The sequence below is a fragment of the Leishmania martiniquensis genome, chromosome 23 (genome assembly GCF_017916325.1).
Source record: "Leishmania martiniquensis isolate LSCM1 chromosome 23, whole genome shotgun sequence".
NCBI classification, from domain to species: Eukaryota; Euglenozoa; class Kinetoplastea; order Trypanosomatida; family Trypanosomatidae; genus Leishmania; species Leishmania martiniquensis.
In genome coordinates this window covers 272,379-288,361 of record NC_090158.1, presented here as the reverse complement: position 1 = coordinate 288,361, position 15,983 = coordinate 272,379, and the positions used below count along the sequence as shown (strand labels likewise).

General features: G+C 60.2%; 4 protein-coding genes across 4 annotated transcripts; all 4 read left to right on the top strand.

Annotated features, from left to right (window-relative positions):
- Positions 1-379: 379 nt before the first annotated feature.
- Positions 380-2,386, top strand: LSCM1_06072 (uncharacterized protein; the record flags this gene model as incomplete). The annotated part of the gene is made up of 1 exon (XM_067323504.1): positions 380-2,386. The coding sequence occupies one exon, from the start codon at positions 380-382 to the stop codon at positions 2,384-2,386; it is 2,007 nt and encodes a 668-aa protein (XP_067178609.1).
- A 2,063-nt stretch (positions 2,387-4,449) lies between these two features.
- Positions 4,450-5,124, top strand: LSCM1_06071 (uncharacterized protein; the record flags this gene model as incomplete). The annotated part of the gene is made up of 1 exon (XM_067323503.1): positions 4,450-5,124. One exon carries the CDS (start codon positions 4,450-4,452, stop codon positions 5,122-5,124), a length of 675 nt encoding a protein of 224 aa, XP_067178608.1.
- Positions 5,125-8,498: 3,374 nt separating this feature from the next.
- On the top strand, positions 8,499-9,716 carry LSCM1_06070 (uncharacterized protein; the record flags this gene model as incomplete). The annotated part of the gene is made up of 1 exon (XM_067323502.1): positions 8,499-9,716. The coding sequence occupies one exon, from the start codon at positions 8,499-8,501 to the stop codon at positions 9,714-9,716; it is 1,218 nt and encodes a 405-aa protein (XP_067178607.1).
- Positions 9,717-11,344: 1,628 nt separating this feature from the next.
- On the top strand, positions 11,345-14,752 carry LSCM1_06069 (uncharacterized protein; the record flags this gene model as incomplete). The annotated part of the gene is made up of 1 exon (XM_067323501.1): positions 11,345-14,752. One exon carries the CDS (start codon positions 11,345-11,347, stop codon positions 14,750-14,752), a length of 3,408 nt encoding a protein of 1,135 aa, XP_067178606.1.
- Between the last annotated feature and the right edge of the window lie 1,231 nt (positions 14,753-15,983).

Genomic DNA, 15,983 nt, shown 5'->3' with positions numbered 1-15,983 from the left:
TACCCAAAAAAGGGCGCAAGTGGGCAGCGGCTTTTCAGGCTGATCCGTTTGTGCGTGTGCGTCCGGTACACGGTGAAAGAAATTGCGAAAGTCACACAATGAAACCTCTGTCACGCGGCAGAAAGACTCGCGCGGAAAGTTGCCGCAAAGGTAGGTGGCTCCCCTTGTGTCTCTGCCCCTCTCGGACATGAGCAGCATCTGACGGCGCACCGTAACGTGCGAGGCTACTTTTGCGCGCGCGTGTGTGTGCTTCTGTTTTTTCTATGCCTCTCTTTCTGTCTCACCCTCGGTCTCTCACGCACACCCTCATGCCATATGCTCTGCTGTTAAACGCGCATCGCCTCATGCTCCGTCTCCACACACAGAGTAACCGCGAGGAATGCTGCCTGTCTCATCATCGGTATCACTGTCTCCACCGCCGGCTGCTACGGCCGCGCCGCGGCGGGGCGGAGCAGCGCAGAGGCCCTCTAAGGAGGTGCAGGAGCTTATCGATAAGCGCACGGAAGAGCTCAAGCAGGAGACGGCGAAGCATGAGAAGGGGTTTATTCAGGGCCGCTGGGTGACCGACACAGCCGCCCTGCGCCATCGCGGAGCGCGCCGACGAGAAGAGCTGAACCGGCAGGCGCCAAAGATGCTTGCCAAGGTAGACATGTACTGTCGAATGGAGGAGGACAACACCGGACTGTTGCTGGACGACCACGAGGTGGCCGACCGCATCTCGCAGCGTGACATCGCTAATGGGGTGGACCTGCAAACCCAGCGGAAGCGCTACAGCCTCGTGCTGGATAAACTAGGGCCTTACAAGATTGACTTTTCCTTGAACGGCACGCACCTGCTACTTGCCGGCCTGCGCGGTCACATGGCGAACATCCGCTGGAAATCTTTCGTGCTTGAGGGCGAGACGCAATTGAAAGATCGCATCAGCGACGCCATCTTCCTGGTCGACCACAGTATGACGGCAACCGCACAGAAGAAGTTTGTCTACATGTACACAAAAGAGGGAACAGAAATGCACATTCTCTCGAAGATGGCCCACATGGATCGCCTCGCGTACCTGCCGAAGCACCTGCTCCTCGCCGCCACCTCATCCACCTATAGCACGATGCAGTACGTGGACATTAGCACAGGACAAGAGGTAGGCACGAAAGTGCCGGCCGTCATGCGCGACCCGACCAGCTGCCTCGCCGTGAACCCGAGCAACGGTGTCGCTGCCACGTGCGATCTGCGCGGTGTCGTGAAGTTTTGGTCACCGACTGTGGTGGACCCGCTCTTGCAGCTCAAAGGCCACAAGGGGGTCATCGAAGACATCTGCTTTCACCCGAATGGTCGTTTCTTTCTGACCCTCGGCGGCGACCACGCCATGAAGGTGTGGGACTGCCGCACGCTTCGCACGCTGGAGGAATACGCCATCACGTACAGCTTCCACACGCTCGACATCTCTAGCAGCGGCCTCGTCGCGCTTGGTGGTGGTACAAATGTGCACATCTGGAAAGACATGTTCACCGCCGCCAAGCCATGCTCGCCGTACATGAAGTTTGGTCTCGGCTACGGCAACGTTGCCGAGCAGGTGAAGTTCTGCCCCTTTGAAGATGTGATTGGCATTGGCCACTCGCGCGGCTTCACGTCGCTGCTGATTCCCGGCTCCGGAGAGGCGAACCCCGACTTCTACTATGCCAACCCGCACGAGACGGAGCGACACCGCAAGGAGCGCGTTGTCGCGAACCTGCTCGACAAGCTTCCGCCGGATACCATCTCCATGGACATTCAGGTTCCAGGCGTCAATGAGAAGCGGCTGGCTGAGTACAACGAAAATCTGCGACTGAACCGGAAGGCGCGGGCCATCCGTGAACGGAAGATGCGGCGTGCTAGCAAGTCGCTTGGAGACGCGGCGCCGACCGGTCTGTTGGTGGGCCGCGACGAGGAGGTGGATGAGGAACTTGGCTTCAAGGAAGCCCCGAAGACACGAGAGGTCAAGTCGAAGCAGGAGCTCCAGCGGGAACGCAAGATGGCGAAGTGGGACAAGAAGGATAGCGCTGATAAGGTGCGCAGCAAGCAGACGCTGCGAGCCTCCCGCATCGTGCAGCGCAACCGCGCCCAGATGGCACGCGACGCGCGCAACGGCGTGTACGACGAAGACGCCCTGGACGCGGAGGAGGCAGATGCGCTTGCCGCGGCGTCGAGGGATGCAAAGCGGCGCAAGAAGCGCGACCGTCAGGAGGCGTTGAAGCTGGCGAACGACATTCGTGGGCAGCTTCGGCAGGACTTTGATTGCGACCTCGAGTCGCGGCCAGCGACGCGTCGCCACCGCCAGCAGCCACAGTCTGGCCACAGTGGGCCTGAGGCCGACGCACGCGCGAATGCAGCGTTCCAACGCTTTCTCCGCTGAGATCGGCAAAAGGACCGCACAAGTGAGAGGCCGAAGACGGAAAGAATACTCAGTGAAAGCGGTTGGGCGATTGGGAGATGATGCCAAAGCCTTTGTGTGCAGTGGCGTGGTGCGAAGGAGCCGCGCGAGTTTTCCCCGGCTTCCCCCCCTTTGCTTTTGCAGCACCTGCCCTGCCCCATGTGTGGGCGTGTTTTACGGGTAGAACTTGGCCTCCTCCGCCTTGCACACGCTCTAGTTGCGCGTTTGCCGGCACTCACGCACGCGCCCCCCTCTCCCTCTTCCTCTCACTCTCCCAACGGCGCAGGTGTGTGTCCTGTGTGCATGAATCGACTTCGGACATGGCATATGCCCCCCCGTTCTCGGCGTTTCGCCTCGCTACTTTCACCGCCCGCCCTCGCTCGCCTCGCGGGGAATGTGCCGACAATGCCGTGCGCTTGAGCTTGCCTATCGTGCTGTCGTGATCGTTTACCAGAAAGGAAAGAGCATCTGCTCCTCCCTCTCATCCCCCACCACCATACACACCTTGTGACGTGAGTCGAGGCGCCTACCGTCTCGGGTTGCACCCACCCCTTCCCACGCTCTCTTTTTTCATGCGGTCTGAGCCGATGCAAATGAAGGAGGGGCGGGAGGAGGCCGAGGAGGAGATGTGTTAGGAGTTGAGGGTGTGGGGGTGGGCGGATGTGGTGAGGGGAACCCGTAATGTTGCCGTAAATCGAATTGTAAGAGGTTTGTTTTCTTTGTTGTTGGCGCTCTGCGCTTAGTTCACACACACACAAAGAGAGCTGTGCAGCAGGGCTGCTTTCTCTCTCTCGTATTTTCATATGCCGTTAGCGTCACGCGCGCGTACGCAGTGACGCTTCCCTTCCCGCAAAGACAAGGGAGAAGACGAGAGCTACTGATGAGAGGAGTCGGTGCTGCGACTGCGTCGAGGAGGTAGCGAACGCCCATGGCCAGCTTGCCGACTCCCTCCCCGCCCCCTTTTGTTCCACGTATGTGGACGAGAGAGAGAGGCGCCCTATCACAGCCAAGCGTCGTGTGAGCGAGCCGCACAGGTGGAACATATAGCGGGGCAAAGAGAAACACAGATGCTCGCCTTCACTCGAAAGTGGCAGTCGATGGAACAGTAGGCCGCCTACCCTCTCATGGCTGTCCTCGTCCCGTAGACCGGCACACTCACTTCACATCTCGTAACTGGCTCTCTCTCCTCTCTTACACCTTCCTCCTCCTGCTCCGGTGTATGCTGCGCCATCATACGCCGAACGTCCGCAACTTTGTTTCTGCCCCCTCCCCCTCCTCCTTCCCTCTACACATTCGTGCGCGCCCACACGCACATGCACGCTCGTCTACACGCACATCGGAAAAGGCGAGATAAGCTCCCTTTCTGTTACCTTCTCGTCCCTCCAGCTCTCCGGTTGTGGTGGCGCGCTGATCGATTCTTCGTTGCTTTCTTGCCTTCTGCCCTCCATTGCTTCACGGCACTGCTCCTTCTTGAGTTCGTGTGGTTGCGCACCGGAGGACGTAACCCCCCCCTCTCTCTCCATCTTTCTCCCCCTCGTGTAAAGCCGCTCTTTCTTTTGGCCATATTTTCTGCACGCTGCTTGTTTGGCTTTGCTTTTTTTTTTTACCCTCCCCTCTTCCCCTCCCTTCCCCCTCCCGTCACTCACCTCCACAGGCCCAACAAGAGAACGAGTCGCCTCCAGCACGCCGCTACACAAAGAAGCAGAGACTCAGCCGCCGCATATTTCGCTGACGAGGAGGCGTCGCAGCAGTTTCTGTCTTTCTCACTTCCCTCCTCTAACCCTTCTTCGTCGCGTAGGTGCGCTATTTCCTTTCTCTTCGTCCACGACATACGCATACGCACGAGGGGGCGCGTTACGTTTACTTCTGGGTGGACCGATGCCGGTGTAGCGGGACTCTTCGAGTTAAGACCTTTCCCCACTTTCACTCTTTCTTCCCTCCCCCCGACACACCGATACATTGCGTCAGCACGCGCCCATACACACACACACACACAAACAGTGCCGGGTGCGAAATTACCCCACTGCAGAGGAGCCTACGCAGCCATGGGCACCGGTACCGCATGCCTGTACGCGTGCGCCCCCTTCACACTTATTGTCTCCATCCTCCTCTTCATGCTCTCCGTCATGCTATCCAACGGCAACTGGACGTTTGAGGTTCTGGCCGCAAAGCGCAAGTGGGACAGGGCAGAGAAGTCGCGCTGCAGCCGCAATGGCGGTATCATCTATCTATGCGTCTCAATGCTGCTGTGGGTGCTGGTGCTTCTCGACTTGTACCTCATTCAGCTAGAAAAGCTGCCGACCTCCGTCTACGATTGGTGGCAGGACGGCCGTCTCCCCAGCGTGCGCGAGCTTATGCGCAAGCAAAGAAAGGCAACCGGGGCAGAGGGAGCGGGTGCCGCCACTGACGTCATTGAGATGACAGCGACGCCTGTCGCTAGAGTCAGGGCGGGTGCGGCGGAATCTCAGCAGCATGCAGGTATTTCGGTGTTCCCGCTGCCCTCTGCCGACGCGGCGCCATCTTCAAGTCTCACAGCGACGCGCAAACCTGCGGGCGCGGAAGACTCTCGAGGAACGGCGAGCTCAGCTGCTCTCGTGCGAGGGGCCGCAGGGCGCGTGGATGCCCCTTTCTCATCCCCTTTATCTTCAGCGACGAGGGGCGCCTTCAGCGACCCTACGGCAACCATCAGCTCCGTGACACCTGTGCGATTCTCAGGATAGGCGTGTGGGAGCGTTTCTCTGGGGGCAGCGCAGACCCATCCGATCCAGCGAGTGAGCCCGAATACGTCGGCAACGGCCAGTGCGCAGGAGGTCGACCTGTTGATGCCGTAAGCATAGACTGGCGAAGTATAGAAGATCGAGGAGGCCACCTGACGCACACGCAGCGGTTGCCTGCGCGCCTTTCTGAGCTGTCTTCGTCTCATCGCTCCTTCCCCCTTTTCGTCAGTGCTGAAGTGTATTTATTCATTTTCTGCTGCTCTGCTGACGGACTGGCAAGAGGGTAAGTCGGAGGGGGCTGGGGGGTGCTCTTCTATAAAAGTTACGGGTGATCGCTGATGAAAGAGCCGCGCAGCCGCTTCCGTTCTTCACTCTGCCTTCTCCTTACTTCTCCTCCTTACGACTCCGCGCGTGCGCTCTTTTACACCTTAGTGGAGTGCGGGGCTGGTGGAGATGGTCGTTGCAGTATCACCCACGCACGGCATATAAGGGCTTTGCACGAGTGCGGAGGAGGAGTACCTGTGGTGAATGGGTCGAGGCACAGCTGGGCGAATCCTCCCTTGCAGCGACCCCCTGCTGAGTGCCACCAATTCTCTGACTCGGCAATCTTTTCGTCTCCACCACTGTCTCGTGGGCTTTAAAACTGAAAGGTGGCCTATATGTACGTGTGTGTGGTCACCCCGAGGGTACTGCGTAGTCATGCATGGGTTGTCCTCCTGGTTGCGCGCACTGACAGGGACGTGAAGGCGCCTCTGCTGCCGACAGTCATCGTTGACCGACCCGCAGGGCTGCTACGGTGACGTTTTCGATACATGGAGGACAAGATGCTCACGACGTTGAGCGTGTGCTGTATCGAAGACAGCGGAAAGAGGCTTCTTTTCTCTTTCTCCTGCGACTCTTCCACCCCACCCCACCTCACCCCAACGGGCCGTCTTCCACGAGTCTCCAGAGTACCCGCGCTGCTCCTACGCAAAAAAGCGGCGGATGGGCACGGCCTCAGTGGCCGACCCCGCTCTTTGCTGACCGCGTGGCCGCAGGCGACGCTGGACTTGTGGTTTACGGGGACGCAAGCTACGGTTCATCTCGCACAAAGCCTGCTCAGCTCCGGCAGCGCTGTAAGGTTCTTGGCGAAAGTTCTACCGAATGCGACAGCATCACTTGACGGCGCTGCAAGCGCGCCAAGAGCCGCTGCGCTGCCCCCCCCTCAACGCCCCGTCCATAGTGGCCCATGAAAATCGTGAAGATGCGCTCCGCAAAGCCATCTAGGGAGAAGGTCCTAGTCCTTGGCCGCCAGCCCTGAATGGTAGCGGTCTTGTCGGGCGCCTCCCTTTGCAGGCTGACCATCGTGCCAAATAGGGTATCGAGGAAAGTGGGCGTCTGCTGACGCTGCGTCACGCTCTGCGCTCACACTTGTGAGCGCATATTCTCTCTCCACACACCCCTGTACCACTGCCAGACCGTCGCACTCGTAAAGCGGGTGAGCAGGCGCGTCGGCTGACCCTAGGCAGGTGACAGTAATACACACTCTGGTGCAGACGCCCGAGAGGGCATAGGACTTGTTCACGGCATTATCATCGCAGAGGAGGCGGCACGTTCAGCGGAGGAGACTCGCCTGCTCGCTGAGGTCCCTCACCGAAACCTGTTGGCCACCCTCGCTCGTGGCGGAAGCTCCTGTCAACTGTAAGGGGTAGGGCGAAGGCGCGGAAAGGTGCCGCGACCCATTTCCCCTCTCTTAAGCGGAGCGCACGCGAGTGAAAGGAAAGAGGGGAAGGGGCAGGCGGCTGGGGATGAGAGGAATAGGGAGAGGGGGGGGACATTATGGCCTTTGCATACGAGTCGCCCCTCCCCCCCTTCTCTCTCGAGTGCGCTCATACGCGCACCACCAGCAGACCTTTATATATATATACGTATATATATATATATATGTATACGCCTGTACACTCTGCTGGAGGAGAAGGGAAGACTCAGCCATAAAGGAAAAGAGAGGAGAAGAAAAACTAAAGGAAGCAAAAAGGTGAAGGCTGTCATGGGAAAATCGCCGAGCAGTGCGCAACTGGGGTGGTGGGGAGGGGTGGCAACGGCATCGCCAATTTTTGTGTCTGCTTTCCCCGCCCACCCCTCCTTTTTTTTCGTGGAGAGGTGCCTGTTTCCTATGTGGTGCGTATGCCGCATTCTTTTGATTCCGCGCTTGTTGCTTCGCTAGGTGGCCGCCCCCCTTGCAGAAGAACAGGCCGCTATGGCACTCCGCCACTTCACCGCTGTCTCGAACCTCACCTCTGCTCCCCTTTGTGGCTTTCTTACCGAACTACTGCTTCCGCTTTCCTTGTGGACACTTCTTGGATCCACTCTAGATGCAGTCTCCCTCTCCATCACAAGCACCGATCCTACACCAAGCGGTCGCCTACGAGACTCTACGCGAGGCGTTGAAACCCACTGCGGCTTTACCTTCAGTGCTGGTGTCTCGTCTGTCAGCATATTCACCCCCCTTCCCCTTTTCTTCTTACGGCGGGTGTGCTAGTGGCACTGACACAGTTGCCGTAGCTGGCAGTGTGCGTGCCTCAAAGAAAAGCAAAGCGCCGCCCATTCAAATTCACACATCTGCCTGTTGTCGCAGTCAGGCAGGCGTGCGCTCTTTGGCTGCTCGGTGTCTTGTCTTCCTCGTCTTCGAACATACGTGGCACAGACGCACATCCGTGCATTCGGGTAATCCTTGACACGTGCACTCTGGCACGGCCGTGTGTTTCTGCGCGTGCGGATGCACAGCTCACGTTGGATGTTGCCTGCCTACGCTCTCCCCCTCCCCTCCATTTTTTTTCACGGCTCTCGCTTGAGGTGCGCTCTCTGCCCCAGAGGGAACCGCTCGCATCGACGCGCAATTGCGCTATCGCTACTGCTTCTCAAAGTACACACCCACGCACGCTTCTTTCTCTCCGGTGCCTCGCTCGCTCTCTCTCTGTTTGTACGTCAGTCTGTGCGTGGCCTTCTGCCGCCCCTCTTTACGCTCTGCATTCTTTCACCTTCCCCTTTCTCTTCCTCTGCTGCTCAGATTTTTATTCTCTAACGGGCGCACGTGCATGTGCGCATCTCTGTTGATGCTGGTTGGCTGTCTCCGTCATACAGCCGTAGCAGAGTAGTGGGCGCCCAAAAACGAATACACCATTCCTTTTTTGTCTTCGATTGACTGAGGCTTGTCGGTCCTTCTTATACACAGTCGCTCTGTCCACTACCCAGTCCCCTACACTCCACCTCATCTATCAACAAGCTCGAAGGCGAGGGAGGGGGAGGACAACATTACCGGCTGTCGCGCGCGGTGGCAGACCTGAGGTAGGTCAAACGCCTTTTTCCCTCCCCCCTTTCTCCCCTCTGAGGAGTTTCTCATGTCACTCACGTCGAGCTGTGCTTTGGTGTGTGCGCCATTCACGACTATTGCGGCGGTGCTGCTGTTCATGATGTCGCACATGCTGCGTCGCGGAAACTGGACGTTCGAGGTGCTCGCCGCAAAACATGGATGGGAAAGGGAGGCAAAAGCAAACGTATGCTTGCGCGGTGGCCTCCTGTACCTCTTGACGTCTCTCGCTTTGTGGGTAACTGTGCTCCTTAAAGCGCCTGTGTGGCGTCTATGGGTGCACCTGCAGTGGAGTAGGAAGCGGGAGGACGAGTGGACCAGCCGTCAGGCACTCTTGCACGGCAACGGCGAGCCTTCGCGCCACAGTGGCGGACGCTATGGACGTCAGGCTGCGAAGCGCTCACAGAGTCACAGGGGCAGCGGCTGGCGCGAGGAAGGGAAGGAGATGTCTGCACTGGACTGGGGAGAGCAGCATATGACGACGAACTGCGTCGCCGCCGTTGCTGGCGGTCTCCTGGCGGGTGGTGATTTGCGCAACAGCTCAGCGGTAGGCTCCCCAACGGCACGCCGCTGCCCTGAGCTCCAGCGTAATTTGGCCGATGCTGCTGGTGTCGGCAGTGGCAGCTGGCCACGCTTTGGCGGCGACAATGGCAGCGCGGGCACGACCACGCCGAGTGACACGGCTGGGGCCGGTACCGTGGCGTGGGTGCACTCACGCGGACTGAGGAGCCGCGGAGCTGGCAGCGCTGCTTCGGGCCACACAAGTGGGGTAGCGGGGGGAGGCGTCTCCTCAAGCGGCATCGGCTTTCGCGCGCCGTCTGCTGCCCACATCACGGGAGCTGACAGCATGGATGACTGGGATTTCATGTCGGACGTCGAGGTGGATGGGACGCGGCACTACACAACACCACAGGTGCGAGCGTCGGGTTGGGGACTGCACCGCTCCACAGTGAACATGGAGATGTGCGGTGGAGCGGTGGTAAGAAGTCGCTGTCGGCCCCAGGCACGGGGACCTGGTAACAAGGGCGTTTTAGTGACGGAATGCGGTGAGCACGAGCGCAATGGTGCTGCAGAGCCCCCCGCTACTGTGGCCCGGCCATCCAAGCTCACGAGCCTTTGGCAAACCTCTAGCGTCCGGTCATCGGCGCCTGCGGCGCATGAGACATGCGACAGGCGGGTGGGCCATGGCTACGGCCCACGCCCCGCTGCTTTTTCTGGCGAGGGCGGCGGAAGGGATAAGCGTAAGTGAGGGCTGTGCCAGAGGACACGCACACTCGGATAGACTCTTTGCCTACCGTTGTGGTGGTGGTGGTGGTGGGGCCCTCCGAGGTGTGCCCATGCACTCGACCCTTCCGGCTGTTTATGCCCTCTTGAGTGGTCTGCGCCCTCCTCCTCCATGTGTATGCCTGTCCGCGTCGGTCGTGACACGTGAGTGGGCTGCTCGTGCCCATGCTCTGCATCAGCGAGTGCTATCGCTCTACCAAGGATCCTGGCCCAGGGAAGGGAAAGCGGACCTTTCGCGCAACGCTGCGCATTTTTCTTTGTTTGCGGGAAAGAGAGGGGACGCAGGGGAAGACTCGGCGTGCAGAGAGGCATGCGCGCTCGAGTGGCGGCTCGCATGCGAGGCAGAGCCCGTGTACTCCCTGTGCTCTTCTCCCTCGGGAGCGATGGATCGCTTTCGCGTTTGTTTTTGTCCTGCTGTTGTGTGCGCATGCACTCCAGTAGAGAGGGAGAGGGAAAGGCTGGGGGAGGCAGCTGCTCGACAGCGCGCCGGAGCGATTTTCTCGCTCGATTGCTGCCGGGAGAGGAGGCGTTGGTTGTTTGGATATCGGCTGCGCCAGACGCCGTACAAAGCAGGGGAAAAATCAGTCACACTTACACACGCGCACAGATATGGGAAAAAAGGCGTGATTGACGTCTGTATGCTCTCTCCGAGCTCTTCGCTGTTGTCAGTTAGCCGAATCACGGTTCTTGGGAGAGGGGAGGGGAGGCGCTGACGTGCTTGAGTGGTAGCTGGTGTTGCAGGCGTGCAGACAGAGGAGAGGAAGAAGGGGTGGAGAGAGAAAGAGAGACGGACCTTTCTGAAGATGGCAGCTGCGTCAAATCAAGATGCGCTTCTGTTTTGTTTTTTCTACCTTTTGGTTCGGCTTCCCTTCTTGCCCCTCCTCTCCCGTAAACGTCACCAGTTCTGCATAGAAATGGTGCCGCAATCTATGCTTCTCAGGCTGGAGACCCTCCCACTCACACGCACACTCCTATCCGTCGTGTGCGGTGCCATTGTCTACGAGTAGAAGCTCACCTAGCCTCCCTTCGATTTCTTGTCTCAACCTTTTTTTTTGCTCACCCGTTCAGCATTCATATGCGCCCCTGCCTTCATCTTTGGCGGCATCTGTGCAGCCTCGACTCGTGCACACGCGCTATAGCACAAGTCACCACTACCTCTGCGCCACCAACGCGGGAACTGTACCACAGGCTGTATACCCATCTCCTTTACCTTCTCTCCTCTCTTCTGCCTCCGCTGCTGCTCGCCGTGACTCTTCACACTGCCTTGCGTCTGCAGAAGCGCCATCCGCCTCGCTACGCAGCAACGAAGGGGAACAGGCACTTTCCATAGACAGCTAAGGGGGCGAAAGAAGGCGGCGGCGCTGCTCGCGAACTTGCGTTTGGTATTCTGCCGCTGTCCTTCCTCCCCATCTACCGCCCCCCACATCCCTTTCTCCGCTGATTATCACCATAGTTTTCGCAGATCATCGTTTGCGAGGCGGCTGCGGGTCGCGGAGGTGCCCGGTGCTGGTGCTTGCTGAGGCGCTCACCTGCTGCTTTCCCCCGCTTTCGCTACTCTTTGCTCGAGCTGACCGCTGCGAACCGCGTTGGAAGATGAGCAGCACCCCACATGCGTCTTTGCCGCCCTCCTTGCCGGCCGCAGCGGCAATAGCCGCTACCTCCTCCTTCCGAGGTGGCACCCGTGAGAATGGGGCGCACCATGGCGGCGCCCCCTCCCCGCAATCGCCTCGCCGCCACCCATCTCGATCTTCCCACATGACGACGCATCGGCGCGGCCTAGCGGATGAGCTTGCGTTTTCTGCCGAAGGGCCTCTGAAAATGTCACCACTAGCACTGGCGCTGCAGGCACAGTGGCGCCAGCTGCAGCAAGATATGCTGAGTCCGTCTGTGCTGCGTAACGAGTGTAGCGGCTCACACACTGCCCGGATGGAGGAGGAAGTGCTACAGCTGCTGGGCTCCATCGCTGCTCGAGCCGACATGGCGGTGACTGACGCCGCCCACACGGTTCCGTACCTCTTAGCAATGGGACAGGTGCCGCTGCCGTCCGTGCGAACACAGATAGTCGCGCTAGCGGCGCTGCGCGGCGTGTTCTCTTCCCTCTCTGACGTCTACGGCAGCGAGGCGGCTGAGGGGTTTGTGTGCGATGCGCTTCTGGGCGAGCACCAGGCGCTGCAGGCGTTGAGTCTGTGCGCTTTGGTCGCGTTTGAAGGACTTGAAAGCGCAGCAGGGATGCACGGCAGCAGCTCGGCGACGGCCGACGCTCAGCGCCGCGTATCCCCGACGCATGGCTCTTCCTCTGCTACGGCTCCTCTTGCTCGGAGGGGTAACCGCAGTCTGTTCGCGCGGGGCCAAGGCGATGCAAAGGCGGAGGGTGAGGCACGGCTCGCATCGCAGGTGGACCCAGAGGAGACCAACGCAACACCGGGACTATTTTCACCTCTGATCGGGGCCTCACGCTTTGGCAGCTACATTGACGCGCGGCTCGACAGATCGGCCGTGCTGCGCGAGCGTGTCTTGCACGCTACGCTTGAGCTTCTCCGCGAAGTTGCTGCAATGTGTGGGCCAGTCTCAGACGCGCTGCTGTCGAGTGGCGCGCTGTTGAAGGTGTGCATGCGTGCTCTTCACAAAGTCCCGCCGCCACCATTTTCAGCCGACGAGGCGGCGGGCCGTGCCGATGGAGTCTCTATGAGCAGCGCTCAAGGCATCTCCGCCACATACCTCCACCGAAGCGAGGACGTTGTTTCTTTGCTCCTGACGCTGCTGAACGCTGAACCCGAAAGGCACAACGAAGCGTCCCTCGTCCTCTGCAGCTATGACGCCCCTCGCGCTGTCTGCGCACTGGCACAGCGACTCGTGCACACCCCGCTCTTCACCGCCGGCGCCATCTGTGAGGAAGCGAGCGCTGCGGATGAGGAATGTGCCTTAATGCTGCTCTGGAGTGCGCTCAAGGTGCTCGGTCGGCTGACACGGGGCTGCCCTGCTGCGCTGAGACTTTTCCTCAGCGAGAATGCCAGCGTACCTGCCTTTCTCGTCCAGGTGCTGACCGTGCCGGTTGCAGAGATACGCGAGGCAGGTGCCTTGTGGGCGGCAGCCCTCTTGGAGACGCAGCCGCAGACCTCTGCCGACCTTGTCCACAGTCTCCTTGACGACATATCCCCCCTCACGGCGACAACGGCTCTGCCGTCGCCCGAGAAGTTGGCGGCGCCTTCTTTCTCGGCTCCTGTGCCCGTCTTTATGGCATCATTGGTGGAGATGCTACGCTGGCGTGGGGCGCAGATGCACGTGTTTGGTGTCTCCGCTATCCTATGTTGGAGGTGGCTACTCTTGTCCGATCCATCGCGCGTCGCAGCGTTGCTATTGCGTGATAGCAGCCTCCTGGCCACTCTGATCGAGCTGATACTGCGCGGTTCGGCTTACCCTTCCTCGCCGTCCCCTGCTCCGCTACCTACACGGCTGACTGCGCTAGAGGCACTGAATGTGTTCGCACTCTCCTACGCGTTGGGCAGCCTCGATACTCGCGCGCGTCTGGAGGGCAACGTGATGCGAGGCCAGCTCTCGCAGGCGACGCTGCGCCGGCTGCGGACGGTTGCGCAGGGTATTCTGGAGCGGACGCACCCAGCCTACTGGAACGTGTTCCCCGCCATGGAAGTGGAATTGCTGGAGGAGGCAACAGAGCTCAGTGAGAAAATGCGGCGCGCCGGCGCGACGGTGCGTACAGGCGCGGCAAACACGACGCCCGAGGGTGCTCGTGCATCAGGTTCTTCCGCACCGAGCCCCATGCACCGTCGCGGTAGTCGAGGGCGACTTGCAGTTTGTATCTCCACCGGCGCAGCGTGGCGGCAGCTGGTGCTAGAGAGTATGTGGGAGCTGACAGCAGCGGCCGCTGTGGGCGAAACGTCTTCCAGGGGTGGCTCAGTGACCTGTGGTCGCGCGGCTGCTCCTCAGCGGCAGCAGCAGTCATCTTCATACGTGTCAGCCTTTCACCCGCAAGCGGGGGTGTCTGCCGGCGGTGCGCTCGAACCCTCGCCCATCCGCGTACTTGCATCGACATCCCCTTCGCGTGCCGCAGCAGGCACAGCGCACCCGGTGGGAAGGGCGGTGGCGGAAGGCATCGATGAGGACGGCGGCGCCACATCTCTGCTCAATCTGTCAGCGCGCGCACCCCTCACCAGTGCGCCCCGCACCATTCGGGAAGTAACGCTGCTCCCGACGCAGCAGAGCACAACGGCTGTCCGCTTCCGCGTGGTGCAGCAGGCAGAAGGCCTCGGTGGTCTCTTTGTGCAAGACAGCATGCGCGTGGTCTTGCATCTCGCCCAGCACTATACCCAGGCATCCACCCAGAGTCGTGCCTCTTTTCAGATCAGCCCGAATACGATTTGGACTGCGAAGGAGGGGCAGCGCTGTGACGCTTTACTGCTCCGTGGCTTGCCAGGGGGTGCTCGCGGGTCGCGCTCACGCTCGATATCCCCGCCGCTGCCGCCGGGACTGGGCGCCTCCGCGATTGTGGGGCCCCCAAGCGCCATCTTCGGAACGGCGCCACGCTTTGTGGACAGCAGTGCGCGGATAGGAAAGGAGCCCAACCCATTTGTCTCTGTCGCGAAGCCGGCAGAGGTGCAGCACGCGCAACAGAGGCGTCGGCTGTGGGGTGTCAAGGAGCTGCAGCGGGAGGATGTGCTCCTGTTTCTGATTCACTACGCCCATCTCATGACCGAGCTACCGGACGCGGTTGCCGCTGTCGAGGATCACATGTACTATCTGCGCCGGCAGCTGCAGCTCTGCCCGACGCGCGAGGTGCGACGGCGGTGCGTGCTGAACGATCTGTACATGAATGTGTACCCGAAACTTCACCTCTTTCTGCGCTACATCAATCAGCAGGCGCGAAGATCGCGCAGCGTCCTGCAGCTGATCTCCACTTTCAGTGGTGGCACCATACACTCCGGGAACGTCTTAGATGTGTATGATGCGGTGGGGCGGTGCACCGGGCGCCTAGCCGTGGGGTAGTGGCGAGAGAAAGTGGATTTGAAGGGGTATTGCCGCCGCAAAGATGTGGGGAGAGATGTTGCAACGGCTGTGGGAAAGCCCAGCAGCGCGCCGCATCGTAAACTGCGCTGTATCCGCCCTCGCAGCTCTCATGCAAGTGTCTATCGCGCCTCATTCCTTTCCTCCTCGTGCTGTGCCCGATGGTGCCCGTTGTGCGCCTGTCCGCTCCAAAAGCCGTCTTTCGCGCGTGCGTTCGTCGACGGCGTCCTTGTCGCTCGTCTGCCTGCGATGCCGATACTCACAACTCCGTGACTCACTGTCTCTTCCCCGTGTTTATGGCATGAAGTGTGCGTCTGTCTGTGTGTGTGTGCGTGTGCCATTAGATCGCTCATCAGGCACCTGAAGGAGCTGATGGACCTCTTCCTAGCAGCGGGAATGCCTGAAGAGATGCGGCACTCAGGCCCACACTCCAGGACGTGCAGAAGCGTCTTCGTGTACGAGCGCAGGCGCGATTTCCTCTCCCTTCCCCTCTTCCCCAAGTGCGTGCGGGGGTTTGGGTGAGGTTGGGAGGTGGGTGGGGGCAAGGGAGCACGCAAAAAGGAGGGGAGGGAGCACCCTGCTGCATGCGCACTCGGAGGGCGCCCGGCAAGAGACGAGCAGGAACGACGGCACCACGACGATTTCGGATGGCTGGCGACTGGTAGTGCCCTAGAAAGGAGAGGAGGGGGCGTCGCGACGAGTCTGCTTGTGGTCGGTGTACGGGCGTAGGTATGTAGCCGAAAGGGCGAGGGGGTACAGCTCTCTCTGCTCGAGGCTTCGCGCCTGCACTGGCCATCTCTCCAACTCGCCCCTTTTCGTCGACGCTACCCACTCTTTTCAGCAGCCAGCGGCCTGCGGCAGCCCATGTGCCGCCTTTCATTCGCTCTTCCCCCCGCCCCATCTCTGCGACTCTTCACGCCCCCATCCGGCGTTCGTCGATGCCTTCCCCACCACTACTCACGCCTTCCTCTCCCTCCTCGCCCCTTAGTTCCTGAGAGCAAAGTTGTTGTCGTCCTCGACGCGTCGTCGCACGTGGCAGCAGCCGATAGAAGGCGCCCTATACGTAACGCAATAGAACAGCACAGCGAACGTGCGCGCAACCACTTTTTGTTTCTCCTTTGCCCCTTTTCGCCTCGCGACGGCGCCCTCCCCCCCCCTCTTACCCCTCTCGGGTGCGCCGCTGAGAGGCTTCGACGCCGTCTTTATCGGCGTC